The sequence below is a fragment of the Schistosoma mansoni genome, chromosome W, assembly GCF_000237925.1.
Source record: "Schistosoma mansoni strain Puerto Rico chromosome W, complete genome".
Lineage (NCBI taxonomy): Eukaryota > Metazoa > Platyhelminthes > Trematoda > Strigeidida > Schistosomatidae > Schistosoma > Schistosoma mansoni.
In genome coordinates this window covers 34030671-34051746 of record NC_031502.1, presented here as the reverse complement: position 1 = coordinate 34051746, position 21076 = coordinate 34030671, and the positions used below count along the sequence as shown (strand labels likewise).

Below are 21076 nucleotides of genomic sequence, written 5' to 3'. Positions count from 1 at the left end.
TTTAACAGTATTATTAAGCTGTTAGTACTTAGATACAATTATCAGCTAACTATCTATATGTTGATGAATACAAATCAATATGCAACTATACATTCAGTTAAAGAAAAGAAAAATACTGTGATACTTAAAAAGATAGGATAGATCTGAAACTTCAAGGCAATATGTATATATATATATATATTACTTTAAAGACTTAAATGTACCACGAGTATTGTTTTATTTTATTGATAGATTACATATTCATTCAATGAAAACTTAAAGTTCATAGATTGAAATTTCAGTAGCTGGTGTTAGATAATACATATGTAACAGTCTGTTAAGATATTTAGTGTCTTTTTAAAAAATATCCTCAAAAGATGATCAGTAGTGTTATTTACCGAAAAGAACTATGTGTAGTAAGTTTGAGGATTATTTATGGACCAATACGATTTGTATATTTCCTAATTGTATAATTGTTAAATAATTAAACTTCGTATTCGTGTTCCTTTTATTATAAGCTTTATTTTAACCCATAGACTATTATCATACGATTTACCATTCTTAAGTTATCCCCAGTCCATTAATTACGGTTCCCTACATTTACAGCCACTTTGGGTTCAGTCCTGTACAAATATTATTTTCTATTTTATGGTACGATGTGGTCTGTCTGTTTGGTATATAAACCCAGTGTGTTTGAGAATAATGATTTATACCACAGAGGCTGTTATTGGTGTTCTGGACTTAACTGGCTGTGCTAGGCAGATAGCAGGACCGACAGTTACTCCAGACTGCTCGTACGGGTTTTCGTGTGTCACTGGTTCGATCAATAAATTCACTGCTCTCTAATTGACGGTCTTATCATTCATATATTACACAGGGCACTCAGGCAACCGATATAACAAGTAGTATATCTATCCAATGCTTAATTGAATACACAAAACAAAAGAACGTTATTTCAACCATAATTGTATTCTTTCAAACACATCTTCTAGATCAGTGTTGATACATTAAATTTTCATGATACCTACTGAACATCCATTTTATTCTATCTTTCATTAAACACAAGTTAATGAGTATTATTTCATAGCTGTTATTGATTACCAAACAAAGTATTGCCTATTTTTTCATATTTTTTAATCAGGTATAAAGATGGATTTGAATTTCATAGAGTTAGAGACAATGTGAAATAATAATTTTAAATTCAATTTTCCCTTGACACAACTGGCGGCCTGCTTAAACATCTGGGCTACCTGTTCCTGTCATCTATATATTTCAACAACTTATCTAATTTTGTTTGTTTTAACACATTATTATGGCTATTAATCGCACAACCTATTCAAGTGCGTTTCTGAAAAGTGTACAACCTTTCGCTGTAATTGTTACAAAAGGTCTAATCAGAGATATCATGGTTGCTGGAAGTATGCAGCGAATAGAATGTACATTATTCAGATGGCGATTGACTGGACTGCTATGTTCTAACTGGCGATTACTCAATATTTGTCGTCAGAATCGACGAAGAAGTAAGAAACAGAAACTTTTTGAAATACTTTGTGCTGAGAATTCTATATTGTACTAAAAATATAGTATAGAAGAAAGCTAATACTACTACGACTAATAATAAAGTACATATTCCTGAAATTAACAAGTTATCAAAGACATGGATAATGTATAATTATGATGAGTCTATCAGTGGTAATGTAAAAAGAGAGCAATTCTAATTTAAATGGCTTTTCAAAACTAGTAATTCTGCATATCTAACAACGATTAACCTATCAGTACACAAGACGATTCATTACAAATATTGAATCTATTTATCTCTATGGTCTTTAATGTATTACATATAGAGTTATTTTAACTGTTATAAATTCAATAATTTGAATTTTCTTTGACAATTTAATCAAATTTATTTCAAATGTATTTTGCAGATAATAACGTTAAGTTTTTGTTATTTGTTTTACAGAAATTGGTGCAAATTTAAATTTTTGTACCAGTAGTAATCGTATTTTCGGTGACGACATGGTAATTCATGAACCTGAACACATACTTTCTCAAAAAATCTTCTTTTTTGTTCGAGTTAGATGATAACATGAGTTCTAATACTTAATCTTGACGTATGTTCGAAACAGTTCCCGAATGACTAAGACTGAATCAACTGTACCTATAAATATAATGATAAGAAAATCCTTGTTTTCGTTATGGTAAACCATTACTTGTGGGCTATATTCATCCAACTCTTTGGTGAAGCAGTCTATACAACAGAGAACATGCGCTTCGAAACTTATTTATTGTAATAATAACTTTTTGGAATTTCTTATTAATTGGTAGGTATTTGTACATAATTTTGTCTTCAGTGCCAGATAGAGTTATCACAAAAAAAGCCAAATAAACGTGCCTACTTTTAGATTATTAGTAGTTTGAAAAATAAACTTAAATTTTAATGTGAAACAGGGTTTTTTTCTAGAGAAAACTAAGATTACGATAGAAAATAGCATGATTTCATGTCTTTATCTTTGATCCACTAAGACTAACTGCCAGCCAAAATCGGAGAAGTTAGAGATAACAGATAAAGCATGAAATCAATACAAAAAAGGTTGATGAAGGAAATAAGAACAACTCATAAAAATATTGCTTGTAAGCTAAAAAATAATACTAATATACAGAAAACTACAATAATATTACTGGAAAATATAACGTCAAAACAATTAGGATAATGATTTCATTCATAATTGTTTAGCCAAATCGCCATTTGTTAGTATGGTGTTCATAAATTTTTAGTGCATGAAAAGCATTATAGTGTGGAATAGTATTCGTAGAAACATCAGAAAGAATATAATTGCTCGGAATGTAAGTGAGATCATCTGAAATTTTTCTTCCATGACAATAATTAAGCATCAGTGTGAATCTGTGATATCACATAAAGAAACCTGAGAAACAGTCTAGTTATTGAAAGAAAGAAGCAAGTAACAATAAATAATATATCACAAATAAAAAACTCGAAAAGAGAAAAAAGATAATAAGATGATTAAAATGAATAAAAAGTTTTGGTTACAATAATTAAAGGTCATAGAAGTATAAAAATAAATAGGGTGATATGATGAATATTCATGAATAAAATAATGAGAATATAAGATATAAGTAAAGGGGAATGAAGTAATAATAATAATAATAATAATAATAATAATATTAAGGCCATGGTAACGATAATGATAAGACGTACTTTTTTTGTACGCATAGTTCTGGTTTGAGCTCATGGATGGTAAGAGCTTCGGCTATTTTTAAAAGTTTGATACAAAGAATTCTAGGTAGATTTGAAGGAATCATATAAACAACCTTAAAATCAGACTGTGGATCCGTAGAATGATTACAGTCGACTAGGTGTTCAAGTATAGAACTCTTAACTGCCTTCTTTTCACCTTTGTAGAACCAAACTGGGATATGTTCCCATATCCGAGTTGAAAGCGAGAGCTGGCTACGGCCGATGTACCTTGCTCCACAAGAGCAGGTGAACTGGTAGATGCACATAGAGGCGACCGAACGCGGGAGCTTATCTTTTATGGATACAGAAAATAAGTTCTTGCTCGTGAAGGTTATTCGCAGTTTAGCAGCATTAAATGTCCTTTTGATCGTTGTTGTTAAACGATTATTATTTACGTCTGATGTTCGATCACCTTTAAATTCCAGACTTATATAAAGGTTTTTCTTCGGGACGGAATAACTAGGTTTCCTGTCGACGCTACTTCTATTCATATTCTTATCTATGAACCGGTCTGGGTAGCCGTTTTTCATCAAGGTTTTCTTGAGGAACGCGAGTTCTTCGTTAATGCATTCCGTACTGCATATCCGATGTACACGATAACATAAAGTATGAATCACGTTTCTCTTTCTGCTTAACGGAACTCAGCTATAGAAGTTAGTTAGTTGGCCATTCCGTGTTTGCTTTCTAAAGATGGATCTTTTTAAAGAACCATTACTTCTTCTTACTAGACGTACATCGAGAAAAGGGATTGATTGATCTTGCTCCCTTTCTAATGTGAAGTCTATGGAAGGGTGGCATGAATTAAAGGAGTGTAAGATATCATCTAAATTAATATTATCGTCACAAACGACAAATGTGTCGTCCATATATCTTACGTATAGGTGGAATCGATATATCATTGAATTGAGTTGGTCGTTTTCTAGTTTTGCCATGAAGCAGTCTGCTAGAATTGGACTTAATGGAGACCCCATTGCAATCCCATCTCTTTGTCTATATATTTCATTGTTGAAACTGAACTGGACATTAATGGTACAATGTAGAAATAATTCTTTTTAAGTGTTCAGTTGGAATACCTAGATCTATGTTGTTAGAGTCAATATACTCACAAATATAACATATAGTTTCCGTTAACGGTACACTAGAGAATAAAGAATTAACGTCAAGCGAGAACATGTGTTTTCCGGAAGTATTAACATCCTTAATACGATCAATAAATTGAAAAGTATCATGAATAGAATATTTAGATACTTGCCTTCTAACTGGTTCCAATTTTTCAGCTAACCATTGGGCTATTCGGTGGTATGGTGAGCTTGACATATCCAAAATAGGTCGTAATGGTAAACCAGCTTTATGTACTTTCGGTAGTCCATATAAGCGTGGGATGATTGAACCCATTGGGTGAATGTGATCATATAAATCCTGGGTTATCATCTCTTTATTTTTAAGGTTTTTAACAACATCCGTTAGCTGTTTTTCAATCTGCAGTGTTTTATCACCTTCTCCTTTAGGTTTAGAGAATTTAGTGACATCGTCTAGGATTAACCTCATTTTATCCAAATATTCTTGGCGGTCAAGTAGCATTACACCAGCTCCTTTGTCAGGTTTACTTAGTATTAAATCCTTATTTCTTTTCAGGAGCATTAGCTGATCCATATGGTTCTTAGTTAATAAGTTATTCTTACCACATTGTATATTAACATATCCATGACTACAGTCCAGTAATGTGGATTTAAAATGCTGGAGATTTTGTGGGGATGTCGGCACAAGATCATGAGTTTGGTTTGATAGATTTTCGAATTGAATTTGTGTATAAAGTCTATTGGTTTTGGAGGTGCTATTACAGAATTTGGGACCCAATGATAAGGCATGCATTTGGATTGCCGAAAGTTTAACAGAAGAATGATTAAATATATAATTTTCGGGATGTTCTGGAAATTTCTTAATCACGTCTACGTGTTGCAATGTTTCTAAGTGTTTACGTTTAGCTTTTTGTGACCGTTTTTCAGTAACATCAGTAACATAATCCTCAAATTGTTTACGTTCATCTAACGACAATTCAAACAATGCGTGACTTCTTAGAGATATGTTGCTATCTAGTTCAATTATTCGAGATTTAATAGCATCTATACAATTGAGTGCATGACGTTTGAGAGTCTTTGCATTGGGATGAATGTGGTTTCGTCTTAGTGCCTTCCAGAAGAGTTTAGGATAATCATTACTTTCAACACAGCTTTCGAGAAAATTGATCTCAAATTTCACTAGCGCATGCTTGACGGTGTAACATAAGAGCCCATTGAGTTCCTTCATCGTCATATGGTCCTTGCTTTTCTTCAATTGGTATATAATTCCCATTTAGACATTAAAATTATAATTAAAAGATAAGGCAGAGAACAACAAAGAAAAGACAGAGTGAAAGAAAATATGGAGGAAAATTGAATGCAAAGAAACAGACAGTAATTTCTATGCTCTATGCATCAAAATGAACATCTACAGAGGAAAAGAGAAAAACAAGAGTAAATGCCAGTATGTAGTTGTGGAGATTATTAATTTTTTGATTGAGATCATGAACCGGTTGATATTAGACCACTGTTGAAAACTTAGAAGCACTGGACGACCGTTTCGTCCTATTGTAGGACTCCTGTGAGTGTCGAATCCAGGACCTTCGACCTGGCGCGCGAACACTTAACCTCAATCGCTTCATGATCTCAACCAAAAACTTAATAATCTCCACAACCCCATATTGATAATTACCATGTACTCATTAGTGACTAGCTTAGTGAGGAAATTCTCGGAGTTCTAGTGAGGAGCCGTGACCAGTGTAGGTAATCCGTTTATGGTAAAGGCAGGTATCTACGTCAGTACAATAGGAGACCGTTGCGCGATTTCGTGTATTAGTTGACGTTAGATATTAACACAGTTGGATGCCGGCTCAATGGTTTAGAGGTTAAGCGATAGCGCTCGAGACCGAAGGCCCTGAGTTCGGATGGCGCCAGCAGGACCGTGGATACTCACCACTGAGGAGCCCCACAGTAGGACGAAACGACCATTCAGTGCTACAGGTTTTGAATCGAGGTCTAGCATCAAAAGCTTCATAATCTCGATCCAAAGTAAATGTGCACAATGGCGAGAAAAAGAACAAAATAAACAAATGAAACGAATATTTAATACGTAGCAGAAAGACCGAAAAGATAGTGAAAAAAACAATCAAAATATCATAAAATCGGCAAAACCAAAGGACGAAATAAAAAGAGAGAAACAAGAATAAAATGAGAATGCGCAAATGTAAAATTTAATCACCAAAAAAAGAAGGAATAAAAAAATAATCCGTTGAAAATCAATTAAAAAGAAGAAAAATATGAATCTAACATAAATAATGAAATAACCAAACGAATACTCCGTTCCTCGTCACTTCGACACTTCATCTAATTCACAACACCCACCAGTCACAGTCACTCTCTTAGTCCCACTGACAACATCGTCTGACTGTATCGAATTACCGTCATGTATGTTGATTGCTTAACTCAATGTCAACACCAACACGTGCGATGAAGACACATGGAATCGATGTGTTTTGTCTGACTGATCGGTTTTGATGTTGACAAAGCATGTGCATATGTGTCCTCGTGTATTGTGTATTACGTATTGTGTGTAGTGTTTTTGAGAATATTACTGTGTATTTGGATGAGGGTGAAATGGAATGTTGATATTGAAGAATTAGTTTTGTGAGATTTCGACCGTTTTTCGTGTGCCCGAACGATCCAAAGTGATGGATTCACGCACCAGTCTCAAACGGGTGTCGCTTCGAATACCAACACCAACATACCTGTTCACAATCACCTCCATCACACTCGCATCACACATAATCCCGACTATCACATATATACTACAACAACTACAATTAACACATCACACTCTACACATTCTCACTCCGTTCCGTGTCACTTCGACACTTTGTCTAATTCACAACACCCACCAGTCACAGTCACTTTCTTAGTCCCACTGACAACATCGTCTGACTGTATCGAATTACTATCATGCATGTCGATTGCTTAACTTATGTCCGTTTGGTGCTTGAAAACCGGACTTGAACGACGCATAATTTGAACGTGAACACTCTTGATAAGTATTTTTTCGATAACGGAATTTATTCGAATCTTTCATCACCGTACCTGATGTTGATATACTCAACTTACAGTCAGATTAACAATCAGATTTGTCGTTTTTTTATTGGTAGCATTATTATTAGTAGTATTCGGAGTTTTGTTATTCATCTTAGGAGTTGTAGTTGTCGTATTATTAGCACTGGTAATCGTAGCACTAGAATTCGAAGTTGAATTTGAATTCGAGTTTAATATATTATTAGTAATATCAGTATCATTTGTAGTAGTAATTGTGATAGCGGTAGTTGTAGAAGTATTAGTAGTAGTAGTAGTGTTGTTACATGATTTACTATTCTCAAGTTATTCTCCATCTACTATTCAGAGTTTCTCACAATCACAGTCACTTTTCGGCTTGATCTTGTACAAATGTTATTTTCTATTTTACGGCGTGATGTGGTCTGATTTGCTTGTATATAAACCAAATTGCTTTTTATTTCTGTTCTTCTCTTCTTGATCTTCTCAATCTTCTGCTGTCAGATATTCTATTCCTTACTCACCATATATACTACTTATGTTGATATCAGTAGCTCACACCACACTCGTCCCCCCTTTTAATAAGCTGTTCTCGCAATCTTTTTGATCGGCGTACCATTGTCTCCTTTGGTGCTGTTCGTGACTCGTGCTCATGATGTTCTTGAAACCATCTCTGTAGTTGACTGGCATTTACACGCTTCTGCTTGTCTTCTCTCCGGATCGTGTAAACTGGGCCGCGTCTCTCCGTGATAATGTACGGTCCCTCCCATTTCGGGATCAGCTTTCCTGACCCTGGTCCTCCTTCAGTGTTAGCTCTCCGTTCTCTACACTTTACCAGGTCCCCCACTCTAAAAGGCTTCCACGCTCTTCTCTGCTGTTCCGCCTTCTTGATGTCTGATATTTGTTTCTTTTTCACGTTCTTTATTGCCTCCGTCCTCTCTTTCCTTAATCTTGTTGCTGTCCACTTCTGCTGCTGTGGCCACGTTTTACTATGCATTGGAAGTCGTGGCTGTCTACCATACATAAGTAGGAAAGGTGATTTCTTGGTTGTTCCTTGGATGGAGGCACGATGCGCCAGCAAAATTAGTGGTAACTCTTTCTCCCAATTCCCTCCTTTAGATGCTAACCATTCCTTTAATGTCCGGTTGTTTCTTTCCGTAAGCCCGTTCGTCTGAGGGTGATACGGTGTAGTTCGTATCCTCTTGATGCCGAACTGCTTTAAACGGGCCTTAAACTCGTCACTTTCAAAACAGGGACCCTGGTCGGTTAGTATCATCTTCGGTACTCCATGACCCGCTACAATGTGCCGGATTATTACTTCGGTCACTGTTTTCGCCCGCTGGTCGGCAATCGGTACAGCGTCGACCCATCGTGTAGCATGTTCCGTCATTACTAGTAAGTATCGGTTGCCGCTATCCGTCTGTGGAAATGGTCCCATCACATCTACCGACCATAGATCACCGACTGCGGTTACTGGGACCGACTGCAATGGCGGTTGCATGTATCTATCGCTTTTCATTAATTGGCACTGCTGGCACGTCAACATATATTGGGCCACATCGTCTCTCATGCCTGGCCAGTATGCACTTTGCCGTAGTAAATCTGTCGTTCTTGCGATACCTGTGTGCGCTACCTGATGGCATTCGTGTATCATCTTACGCCGCCAATCTTTCGGGATCACAGCCACCCAATTTTTGTCATCATCCTGCCAGACCAGAGCTCCATATGTGTTCACTTTCAGTCTTTCCTTTTGCCGAAGCAACATTATTACCTCCTTGTCCATTGCTCGTTTGTCAACATCTGCCCCCTCTCTTATCACTCTGATTACCTCTCGAAGTTTAGGATCAGATTTCTGTTGCCGGACGAGTTCTAGTGGGTCTCCCTCTATACTGTTCACTGCGTATGCTGTCAATGGAAGCTCGGCTTCCATGTCTGGTCTTGACAGGTAGTCCGCCATTACATTTTCCTTCCCTGGAACATGCCCGATACTGAAGTCATACTCCTGCAGACGTATCATCCATCGCGCCAACTTCCCACGTGGGTCTCGTGCTGTTTGTAGCCACTGCAGAGGTTTATGGTCAGTCTCGATGTGAAATCGTCTACCTAACAGATATGGTCTCCACTTGTCTACTGCCCACACAATCGCTAAACACTCCTTTTCGATCGTTGAATACTTCTGTTCCGCAGGCGTGAGAACGCGACTTGCGTATTCCACCACTCTATTAGACTGACTTAAAACGGCACCTATACCATGGTCACTTGCGTCTGTTGTCACTGTAAACGGTTTCTCCAGTTCGGGCAGTCTTAGCGTCATCTGGCGGTCGTCCAGCACGTTTTTGATTTGATTAAACGTTTGTTGGGCGGTTTCAGTCCACGAAAATTTAGTGTTACTCAACAACTTATAAAGGGGTGCTGCTATTTCGTTGAAATTCTTGATGAACCGACTGTAGAACGCCGCCCTTCCCAGGAACTGTCTCAATTTCCTTTTCGAATTCGGTACTGCAACGTTCTTTATAGTCAGAATTTTCTCCGGCAGTGGTCTTATTTCTCCATTTCCCACTTTATGCCCCAACAACGTGATGCTACTTTTAGCCATCTGTGACTTGTCCTTATTAATTCGAAGTCCGAATTCTTCAATTCGCTTCAAGACCGCTTCCACATGCTTGACATGATCTGTTTCTGTCTGGCTGTATACAACTACATCGTCGCCATACACTTCGACATTATCTAGATCCCTGAGCAGTAGCGACATTAATCTTCTGAACGTAAATGGTGCACCCGCCAATCCAAACGGCATTCGTCTAAATTGATATTGTTTATCACGTATTGTAAATGCTGTTTTGCTTCGATCGCTCTCTTTTATAGGCAGCTGCCAATAACCTGACCGCAAATCCAACACTGTAAACACTGTGGCATTCTGCAGCCGATCTAATGTTTCCACTACTGTTGGCATTGCACACGGCTTTAGTTCTGTTATATTATTCAGTTCTCTAAAATCAACACAAAATCTATATTTCCCATTCGGTTTCTTTACCAAGAGTACCGGTGAGCTATATGGGCTGTCCGCCTCCTCAATTATTCCTTCTTTCAGCATCTCTTGGACCTGTCGATTTACTTCAGCCTCTAAGTGCACAGGGACACGACGTGTTGTGAATATACTTCCTCCATCGTTCTTTATCGGGATTTCGTGCTTTACTTTGTCGCAAAATCCGTACGGTTCTCCTTCTCCAGTGAACAGCTTCGCATACTTTTTGCACAACTCGGTGATGTTTGGTTTCTTCGTCGGAACGGCTGTTGCCACTCTAACCTCAGCCACCTCGCTACTTTCATGTATTGGGAATGAACCGTACTTCGTGACCACCTTACCGCTTCTTAGGTCAACTATGGCTTTTACTTCTCTTAGGAAATCTGCTCCTAATATTGGTCTCGACAGGTTTGCGGTTACCACGAACGGGAAACTTATCGCCGAACCATCCACTTTTACGATACTGTTAGACACGCCTAATACCTCTAACATATGCCCTCCTATAGTGTGAACTGCGACTTTACACGGCTTGAATCTCTTACATTGCTCTTTACCTATTAACGAAACTGCTGCCCCTGTATCGATTAGGCACACTAAATCTAGTTCATTTACGTTCACTCTTGCATAGACTGCCCCTCTATCTACTAATGCAACAACCCCCAGATCCCTAGAGTAAGAAGGAAACACGTAACGTCTAAAATATCTCCGTTTTCGTCGTGTTGGACAGTTTATCTTCCAGTGTCCTGTCCCTCCACATGCGAAACACTTATCATTCCTTTTACGAATCACTCGTAATGCCGCAATCTCGTGCTGCAGTTCTTCAATCTTCTCAATGCTGCTTATCTCCTGACTTTCGCACGCGATCGGAGCTACTGTTCGTGTCATCAACTGCCGCGTCACCTTTGCAAGCTCACTGATATCCATAGGTTGCGCGGCGTGTACCAGTCTCAGCTGCTGGGGAACGGCAACTGGCACGCTCTCGATAAACTGCGACGCCAACAACTGTGCCTCCGACTCCTCATCCAGATTTGGCAGCGCGCGACGCAGCAACTTGGTAAGCTCCACGGCCAGCACCAGCGGATCACCATCGATCGGCAACTTCGCCACTCGGAACTTCTGCAGTGCTTCTTCTCTGTCCACTGGGCTATCGAACTCCACGATCAACCTCTCCGTGACTGCCTCCCATGTCGTCTTACCGCCCGCACCGTCCAGGCTGTCATATACAGCTTTCGCTCTGCCTCTCAGCAGCGTCCCCAGCACCACCGTCTTCGCCTTCGGCTCCTTCACTCCCACCAGCTCCGCCACGGCTTCGAACTCCTTCAGGAAGCTCATCACATCTCCGTCCTCAAATTCCTTCGGCCATGGGATCTTCATCCTTGGAGGCAGCGACACCAAATGTTGTGAATGAGAACACAGGTGAGGACAACCAACTATGTATTTAGCACAAATTACAACGTTACTTGGTAAAATACAAAAACCATGCTATGATACACTATTTGCAAAATGTTCTTCAATTGCCTCAGGCTTCATTGTTCCTGGATTTTCACACAAATTGCTTTTTATTTCTGTTCTTCTCTTCTTGATCTTCTCAATCTTCTGCTGTCAGATATTCTATTCCTTACTCACCATATATACTACTTATGTTGATATCAGTAGCTCACACCACAGTAGTAGTAGTATTTGAATGGTATTTCACCATTTCACCTATTTCCCAATAGTCTACTGTGTGAACACACACCTACCATTTCTTACAATCAAGCACTGATGGTTAACGGATATAAATAACAAATAATTGACAAAGTCATATAATTACTGCTCAAGATGTGATGACGTGTCACAGACGATTGGAAAACTATCAACTTCATACGTGATTCGCACTCGAATCGATCTAGTCAGTGATCGCTCACCATATCACCTACAGTGGATGTGTACAAGCAGGCAAGCAGACGATGGTCAACTGACAAATCTCATCAGACACACTGACCATGTCTCTGATGGACACGAGCGGACGAGTATTGGAGTATTGGAGATGAAAAGTGCTTGTGTATCTAGTGCATGGTACACACAAACGAACACTTGGTTCAGGTGGACTGAGTGAAATCTGACGGTTGTCGTCTGACTATCGACTGATCAGTCAATAATCACGGTGACTTGACGATAGAATGGATTGATCAAACGGTCTGTCGAACATTGCCTATCAGGTGGCAGACTCAACAGCCTACGGAAACTATACTCAGTGTGAAGATCAACACCTAAGTTTCTGACTTTTCGTTAATTGTATACGAGAATAGGTGACATGTATATCTCAATAGTAATCAGTAGCGATACAAATGAAGTTAGATATAGGGTCACTAAAAGATACATCGAGTCAACCAGTGTCAACTAAATATGTTGAGACCATTATATGATAAGTGCTTTTGTTTCTTATCTGTCAATAAATGATTATCAATTTTCGATGTAATTAATTGATAAGTCATACATTTTAACAGTTGTTTTATCTGCGGATTCCTGTTCAGAATATTTACTTATTTAAATCTTTTTATACTATTATTTTTGTCTTGTTTTCTTTATGTTTTCCTTGTTCTTTTCAATGGTGTTTTTATTTATTGTTTCGTTGATGTTTTTACACAGTTGAAATCATGAGTTAATTGAAGCTAGAAAACCATCGAAAACCTGGAAGCAGTGGACGTCCACTTCGTCCTATTATGGGACTCCTCAGCAGTGCGCATCCACGATCCCGCCTCACGAGATTCGAAACCATGACCTACCAGTCTCACACCAGAGCACCTAATTGATAGACCACTGAGCCGGTATCCAACGGTGTTAACGTCTTACTTCAACCAATCCACGAAGTTTAAGCAACCATTCACCAATTATCTTCACTGAGTTGATATTTCTACAACAGACGTGGTTGAACTGATGTTTGTTTGTTTTTATTTTTAGTTGTCGTGTTTTTCACTTACTTTTATCATTGTTTTTGGAAATTTAACAATAATTTTCTTTCGCATCTTTGTTGACTTTGTTGGTTGTGAATTCTGTTATTTTGCGCAATGCTCTTTGTGATCATTTGAATTTTTGTTTAACCTTTTTTTCTTTTTGGAACCTTTCCTTAGTTTTCTCCATCTTTTCAGCTATGAACTTTTTTTAATTTACATGTAATCTTTTCCGAATTTTCTCATTTTCGTTCATAACATTGTTTGCAGGAAAGCCACCTTAATGTTTACTCTTCTAGTGAATTGTTTACTTGTCAGAATGTTAATATTTGTTGTAATTTTATAACTTATCCATGTTTTCTTCCGCGCGACAAAATTAAATAACTAGGATGGGTAAATTTTCAGATTATTCACATTCATTGATGATAAATCTTTCTAATTGATCTCTATACTCGGTTCTTAAGCTATTCTCGTAACCCCCAAGCCAAAACTACACAGCGACTTGAATACGAGAGAAGCACTTTACTCCAAATGTTCATTTATGTACAGAAAATATAGGGTTTTTATAGTATTTTAGAAGCCCTTGGGTTCTCCTGAAAATTCTGGACTGCTACTAAACACAGTAGCAGTGTAGTAATCGGCCAATCAGAAACTATATGTGACTTTTCACTTTCGTGATGTTTCTTGCAAAACTTCTAGTGAACTCTGATTGGATAAAATGTTTCCTCAACTATTCTTATCTTTTGCGAGAAAGTTTTTGGATCACCCCAACAACTGGAAAGAAATTGTTTTGAAAGATGATCTAACTTACAAATAATTTTCAAAAAAGTAATTATTAATGACACGAAGTAAGAAAAACATTATTTAATATGTTTACTTTTGAAAAATAATTCTTAGACCATGAGAAAGGTATCTCCTACCACACATTTATTTATTTAAACACATAAATATTGGTACAAGGAAGAACCAGATAAATATGCGCCGCACAAATCTCATTTGATTTATGTGAGGGCTGTGATGCTACCCAGGTGCCTAAACTGAAACAGGTGGTTTTCTTAGGGGGCCACACCTAGAGCCTTTGACCTAAAGATCTGATCCACAAGACAATGGAGCATCGCGAGGAGATGCAGTCCCATGGTAGCTGGCGACCAACGATTGATTCATACGCCATTTGTTCCCTCAGGATCCTGAAGCCCATGTGAACCATTGGTTTGGAATCAGGGTTTGCCAACTCCCCCAAGTGGATTCTCCGTGTCCACCAACCCGGTTAAAGCGCCGGACATTCGCTTTTCGTCCTCTCAATTTCGTAAACAACAGTAATGCCACAAGAAGGTAGTGAGTAGGACTTTCCTGGCAGAGGCTATATACGCGTGGCCATGTGAGAGCATTTCGAGAGGGAGAGTGGAGTCTTCCCACTCTCGGCCGTATCAAGGCATTTGGGGCTGTCTAGTGTCAGGAGTGGGATTCGAACCCACGTTCACGTCCGAAAGGATATCTGAACCGAATAAGGATAATGTTAGGATTCAATGTAATAAATATTTCCTATTATTACTGTCTGAAATCCCAAACTGAGTCAAGTGTTTGATTAAATGGAATACCACGAGCGTTTGAGCGAAAGGTTCGATCTGTTATGTATTTGACCTAGGCTATAGCCAATTGTTATGACTTGATCAAGGTCGTCGCTGATTTGTTATGACCTTACGAATTTAACAAGGACGTAATCCGCGTAAATTATCCACCAATAGAATACGCCTTCTACGACCTTCACACTGTGAGAATGACGTTCGATTAGTATGAGTAATCTAGCGTCCTTATTGGTCCTTAACCGCCTAACCCATCCACTTGAGTCCAAAACACCAATAGCAGCTGCTGTAATGCGAATCATTTATTTCAAACATACTTTGTCTATATACCAAACAGGCAGACCACACCATAAAATAGAAAATAATATTTGTACAAAATCAAGCCCAACGTGGCTGGAAGCGTGGGAGACAGTACTCAATAAACCGAGTATAATTTAGGAACAATAAATCATATAATAATAATCAATAGGTCAAAATGAAGCTAGTAATAAGATGAATATAGACATAGATAATCCAGTTACTGAATAGTTATACCATAGGAATATAAATAGATTAATAGTCTAATAAGAGGTCCCGTAAGTTATCAGTACTTACTTTTTTCCTAGTATATAACACGATCCATAACAGAATAAAGTGATTATATGTAGCTGATAACCGAAATAGTTTTGCATACCATTCTTTCCTTCAGGATTCCCGATCTAATGCACACCATTGGTTTATAATCACGGTTTCACAAATCCTCTAAGTTGACTCTTCGTATCCACCAAAAGAGCTTAAGTGCTGGGCACATGCTCAAGTCTCATCAATTTGATAAATGAAGACAGAGACACAACAAGTAAATATCAATTGGACCACATATATCGCAGCTTATTGAACCTACGATGGAAGAACTGTTTGGTGACTGTTTGGGCAATAAGTTAACGCCAAGTTTATAATAATGCTGTTTTCTAAAGTGATAACCAAAACTTCTCTTAGAGATTGCAACACCATTACAGATCAAATATGTATGGACAGACTGAGACTTGTTTAACTACTGGTTTGGACAATCGACGTCAGGTTGAGATATATTCGTTAAAAAAAGGTTGTACGACATAAATACAGAGCTATTCTGCAAAGAAAACTTTCTTTTTGACGATATCACTTAAGCTATTCAAACATATTTAAAGTTAGTTTCTTACACATAGTAATCTATAGTAAAATAGAAAAGTGTTAGATCAATTGACGAAAATGAGGTATAAAAAATGTGACTGAAAATTCATTTTACGAGTGTATATCCTAAAATTTGTAGTGCCGTGCTTCGTTAATCGTTCACCTCGATAACCGTTATAATACAAATTTTAACGGTGCATAAAATCAGAAGGCAAAGAGAAACGGCAGCTACAGTTTATTGTCAAATGACGTAGGCCAAAAAGTTATATGCACATGAATAAATATCAGCGAGCGAAGTAAAGATGACACGCATTGGAGATGGCGGGTAAAAAAACTCACTTTAATCAAGCGTTAGTCAGTATTTATAGTCAGACAAGAATAAATGACAGACATGTGATATATAGGATAAGAAATGTGCACATAACACCTACGCTCATATAAAAATGGTCAGAGTTAATAAGTGAATAACTAACAAAATCCAAACATGACTCATGATTGACAGGTGAATTGACTTGTCCAGAAGCTAGAATATGGTATATGAACTTTAGATATTAAACGATACTACAAATTACATCTGTACTTTGTACTAGTAGTAATGAGATAATGCTTGTCAAAATACACTATAAGTAAGAACAGTTTTAATGCATTTTGAGAATATAACAAATTAACACAAATGGATGCACACTATTACGTCCTTGAATCTGTCTACCCACTTAGTGCCGAGTATAATGTAGATTAAGACCTTGACACGATAGGCTGACTGGCTTAACCCTGAGGCTAATATGCGTGAGTTCGAAGTGGGGGTAGAGAGACGAAACTATTCTATCCCTGATTGGTCGGCAAGCACGCGAGAGAGAGAGAGAGAAGACAAAGACAGCTGGAACACTAATCACTTTATTCCAACCCCGATCTAGCACTCGAATTCCCAATTCAGATTAGGGTGAAAAGTTACATGAATAGATAGATTACTAAGCTGACCACAACGTACAATAATTAGAAAAATACAATTATGTCCAAAACTGGGGAATTATAGTAGAAAATAGGGTACAAAAGATTACGTCTAAATGACAATAGCTTTAGAACAGAAAATGCTACGGCAATGAATTATACATCAAACGAAAGCTTATGATCTGTAGAATAGGCTAGGGGCAAAAGTAAATGTTACAGTTTTACAAGCTTTGAATTAAATGAATTAACGTCCCCAAAAATAGCTTCCGTAATTTGTTAAGGCTTCTTGTTTTGCGGTTCACATCACACACAAATGAAGAGATAAACATTATACAATAAAGTATAAATCCGCTAGCTTATTTTTAAAATTTATATTGGTCTATTGTGGTGTGGCCTACTTATATCTACATAAGTAGTATATGGTGTGGGTCAGACATAGAATGTATTTTGGCAGAAGACCGATGAGGAAAGAACTGAAATAAAGCTCAATCGTCTGGAAAATGCATGAGCAATGGAATAAGAGAAGAAACAGTGAAGATTGAAACAATTGGTTGTTAATTTGCAAATTGACTGTTCATTGTTTGGTTATCAGAATTTACTGAGATAGTCTGTAATGTTTGCTTAAATACATTCGATTGTCCCCAACAAGTGTTCTGTTCATTACACTATCAATAGGAAAAGACTTAAATAATAGTGGAGTAAGAAGTATATAACTTTTGATTTATAAATACTTGATCTTTGCTCCAAATAATATCAATTGAACAATCGTAACTTTTGACAGTGAGGCAAGATGGTTTTATTCTATCATGAAACCATCAACTCTTCATGAAATTTCCCAATATAATCACTATCTCCAACGGTATGTCGTCATTATGTTCATTGAATAAAGAAAGTGTGAGTTATCAAAGTAACACGTTATTGTAAAATAACAATATTCTTTGTAGAAAAATGATTCAACCCAAAGAAACACAATATGAATAATTATAAAAGTCAAGTTTGTTGATAGACTGAAATTTCAGGGTTCCTTAGCTTAACTGTGCAATTGCTCCTATCTTTTATTTTTAATGATCATTCCTTCTGGTACATTATCAAACTCTAAGAGACATTAAAATAACTGACAAAAAATAAACTAACGATAATTATCTTGAGTAGCATATAAAACTAAATAACTATTTCTGTTGTTATTCTCTAAATATCTTCCATACCTATCATCTACAATTCATACTAGAGTATCCATTGTCCTTTAGACTATCAAGTAGTCCTCTTCCAATACCTGAAATTCTCGAACACTTTATGGTGTAAAATATTTCCGTTTTTAGTAAGCCATGATAGTTAGCACTTTATGTGGTTATACTGCTCTTCCTACCTTAATATAGTAAAATCAGGTTATCCCTAGGTAAGTGAGAATAAATAAGTCTATGATACATACAAATGATTTAATTATTGAGTAACTTAAAATTTATGGGTTGAACCATTTGTTCAAGATATAAGATAAAATAATAATATTGGTTGAAACGATAATAAGAAATCTATATAGCTGCAGTTCTACCCGTATAGTATAAAGCTTAAAGTTTAAATTTAAATCGTAGCGATATTGTTTCTACAATTAATAAAATTTTCATAATTGAAAGCATGAGTCAATTGAAGCTAGAACACCATGGAAAACTTGGAAGCACTGGACGGCCATTTCGTCCTATTGTGGGATGCCGGCTCAATGGTCTATCGATTAAGTGTTCTGGTGCGAGACTGGTGGGTCCTGGGTTCGAATCTCGTTAGGCGAGATCGAGGGTACGCACTGCTGAAGAGTCCCATGATAAGACGAAACGGCCACCCAGTGCTTCCACGTTTTCCATGGTGGTCTAGCTTCAATCGACTCATGATTTCAACTATGAAAATACTGAAATCTCCATAAAACCCTTTCTAATTAATAAAATATTCATAAAAATAAAAACAAATTGATGTTTTCATATCAAAATGACTTTATCTTCAGAAGTGAAGTGTGGTAGCCAATTTTCGTAAACTATGATTTTATTATTATTTATTGCATTTTCTATAATGTTCATCTAGAAATCAAAAAAACCAAATAATTATTTGTGACTACATTTATAAAACCATTATCGGATGATAGAAATATTGGTAATCGAAAAATAGGCTCATACTACTAGTAAAATTTAAGCGTATGAATCAGGATAGTATTGATAAAAACAATCCCATACTGTTTCGGTTTTGATAACTGATAGACTAATATGAAAAGGTAAACATAAAAAAAGAATCACAAACCCCATAGGTAATATCCATGACCACTTACTCATAAGGAAACATAGGAATACGGTTATCAAAGAATGTTACAGTCAGCATTGTGAATACAGCTTTCTGCTTGGTGGTTGGTAAAGTACCATACTATAGCATTTAATAATAGGAAAAAATGCTTTGAAACTAACCCATAGATTACTATTGATTTATTACCTTGATAAAATGTTTTTAAACGTTTCATACTACTTTAGTTTTTTAAAGTAGTATAAATATTTGTCCTAAATTTCAGCGAAGCCCTAATTAGTCATTAAAATTTACTAACAAAGAACTGACAAGCTAGTTTATATACTTATTAAGTGGATTATTTTTGTATTTAATGCATTACAGATAAGTCTCATAAATGTCTATTAAAGTTGTAGCAACTCTTACTTTTAATATCAACTGTCTAGTAGGTATCTGAAGTTAAATTTGAATGTAAATTTTTATATCATTTTCATTGATAATATGCTCGATGTACTCATTTAACACAATTTTATTGTCAGTCTTATTACATTAATACCTTTCATACTTAATCTAGATTATATTTTTTTAATTGAATTAATTAATAAATGAATAAATGGATGGATATGAAATAAAAATATTAAAAAAAGCATATCAAACTGTTAACTAAGCAATAAATTTGTGGGAAGTTAATTGTTTACTAATAGAATTTATGATTTGTAATGACAGATTTTACGATATAAATTAATTAAATATTGATAGTGATGTATATGTTGGTAATCTTTTCTCTTGTGTCATGTAAACAATAGTTAATATTGATTTTAATAGGTGATAAAATGAATAATTTGTAATGTATGTACATGTGCGCGTGTGTGTAGGGGGGTGACTAACAAGCTTATAAATGTCGAATTTTGTGAAGATAAACTAACTATTTTTTAGAAAAGAAAATTTCAGAAATGCTTTAAACTTTCCTCTTAGATAGCTCCCTTTAGTCTTAGAAATAAAAATGTTTTCTAAAATACTGTCTAGAAATTCTATACCGTCAGAACTACCAATAATAATAGTAATAATAATAACCCATTCCTCTTATTTAGTATATATTAACACATCGGCTGGAAATTAAATAAAACACAAAGTCCAAATTTAGGAGAAATTTTACAAACACGACAAGAAATGATATTTCGAACTGGAGTTAAAAATACATTATACGGTAGTCCATCAATTATATTGGAGAATGCAACAACAATATCGAATGAAGCATACACTTTAATTATTTTAGCTGGAATAGCTGCATTATGTTTTATAATCATTAGTATTATTATTATTATTTGGTTATGTATACGATTAAAACGAAATAAACATCATAAACATATAATATCATCATCTGTCAAGCATAGAAAACTCTTTAATAGACGATTAAATAAAGTAAGTGAATCATTTAAAAAATTTGAATGTTATTCATTATCACCAAGTTGTAATTTATTTACATCATGTAGTAATTGTACAAATAATAGACGACAACAATGTTCATTTTGTGGTTGTACAATGCAACATTTACCTTGTATATCAAGCACAAATCAAACTAGTCATCAATTAATGCGACCAAAATCACATAGAAGAGAAGAGATAGGCAGATATCCATAACACCTGACAATGGATAAATGAATATTATTTATTCGTACTCAAGAGAATGCCTAAACTTTCATTGTATTCTGTGATAGAATGAACCTTCATTATACAGACATATCTATATTTACATTAAATTATGCACACATCCACGAATGTATTTTCATTTTCATTGAAATGTGCTCACATCG

At 36.2% G+C, this 21076-nt stretch overlaps 1 protein-coding gene across 1 annotated transcript in view; it reads left to right on the top strand.

Annotated features, from left to right (window-relative positions):
• Window positions 1–14164: 14164 nt before the first annotated feature.
• Smp_157850 (hypothetical protein) overlaps window positions 14165–21076 on the top strand; it is a gene marked incomplete at both ends in the record, with an annotated part of 7881 nt that continues 969 nt past the window's right edge. The window contains 2 exons of the mRNA XM_018789457.1: window positions 14165–14174; window positions 20407–20684. Coding sequence (XP_018654898.1) covers window positions 14165–14174; window positions 20407–20684 — 288 coding nt within the window. The remainder of the gene's footprint in view (window positions 14175–20406; window positions 20685–21076) is intronic.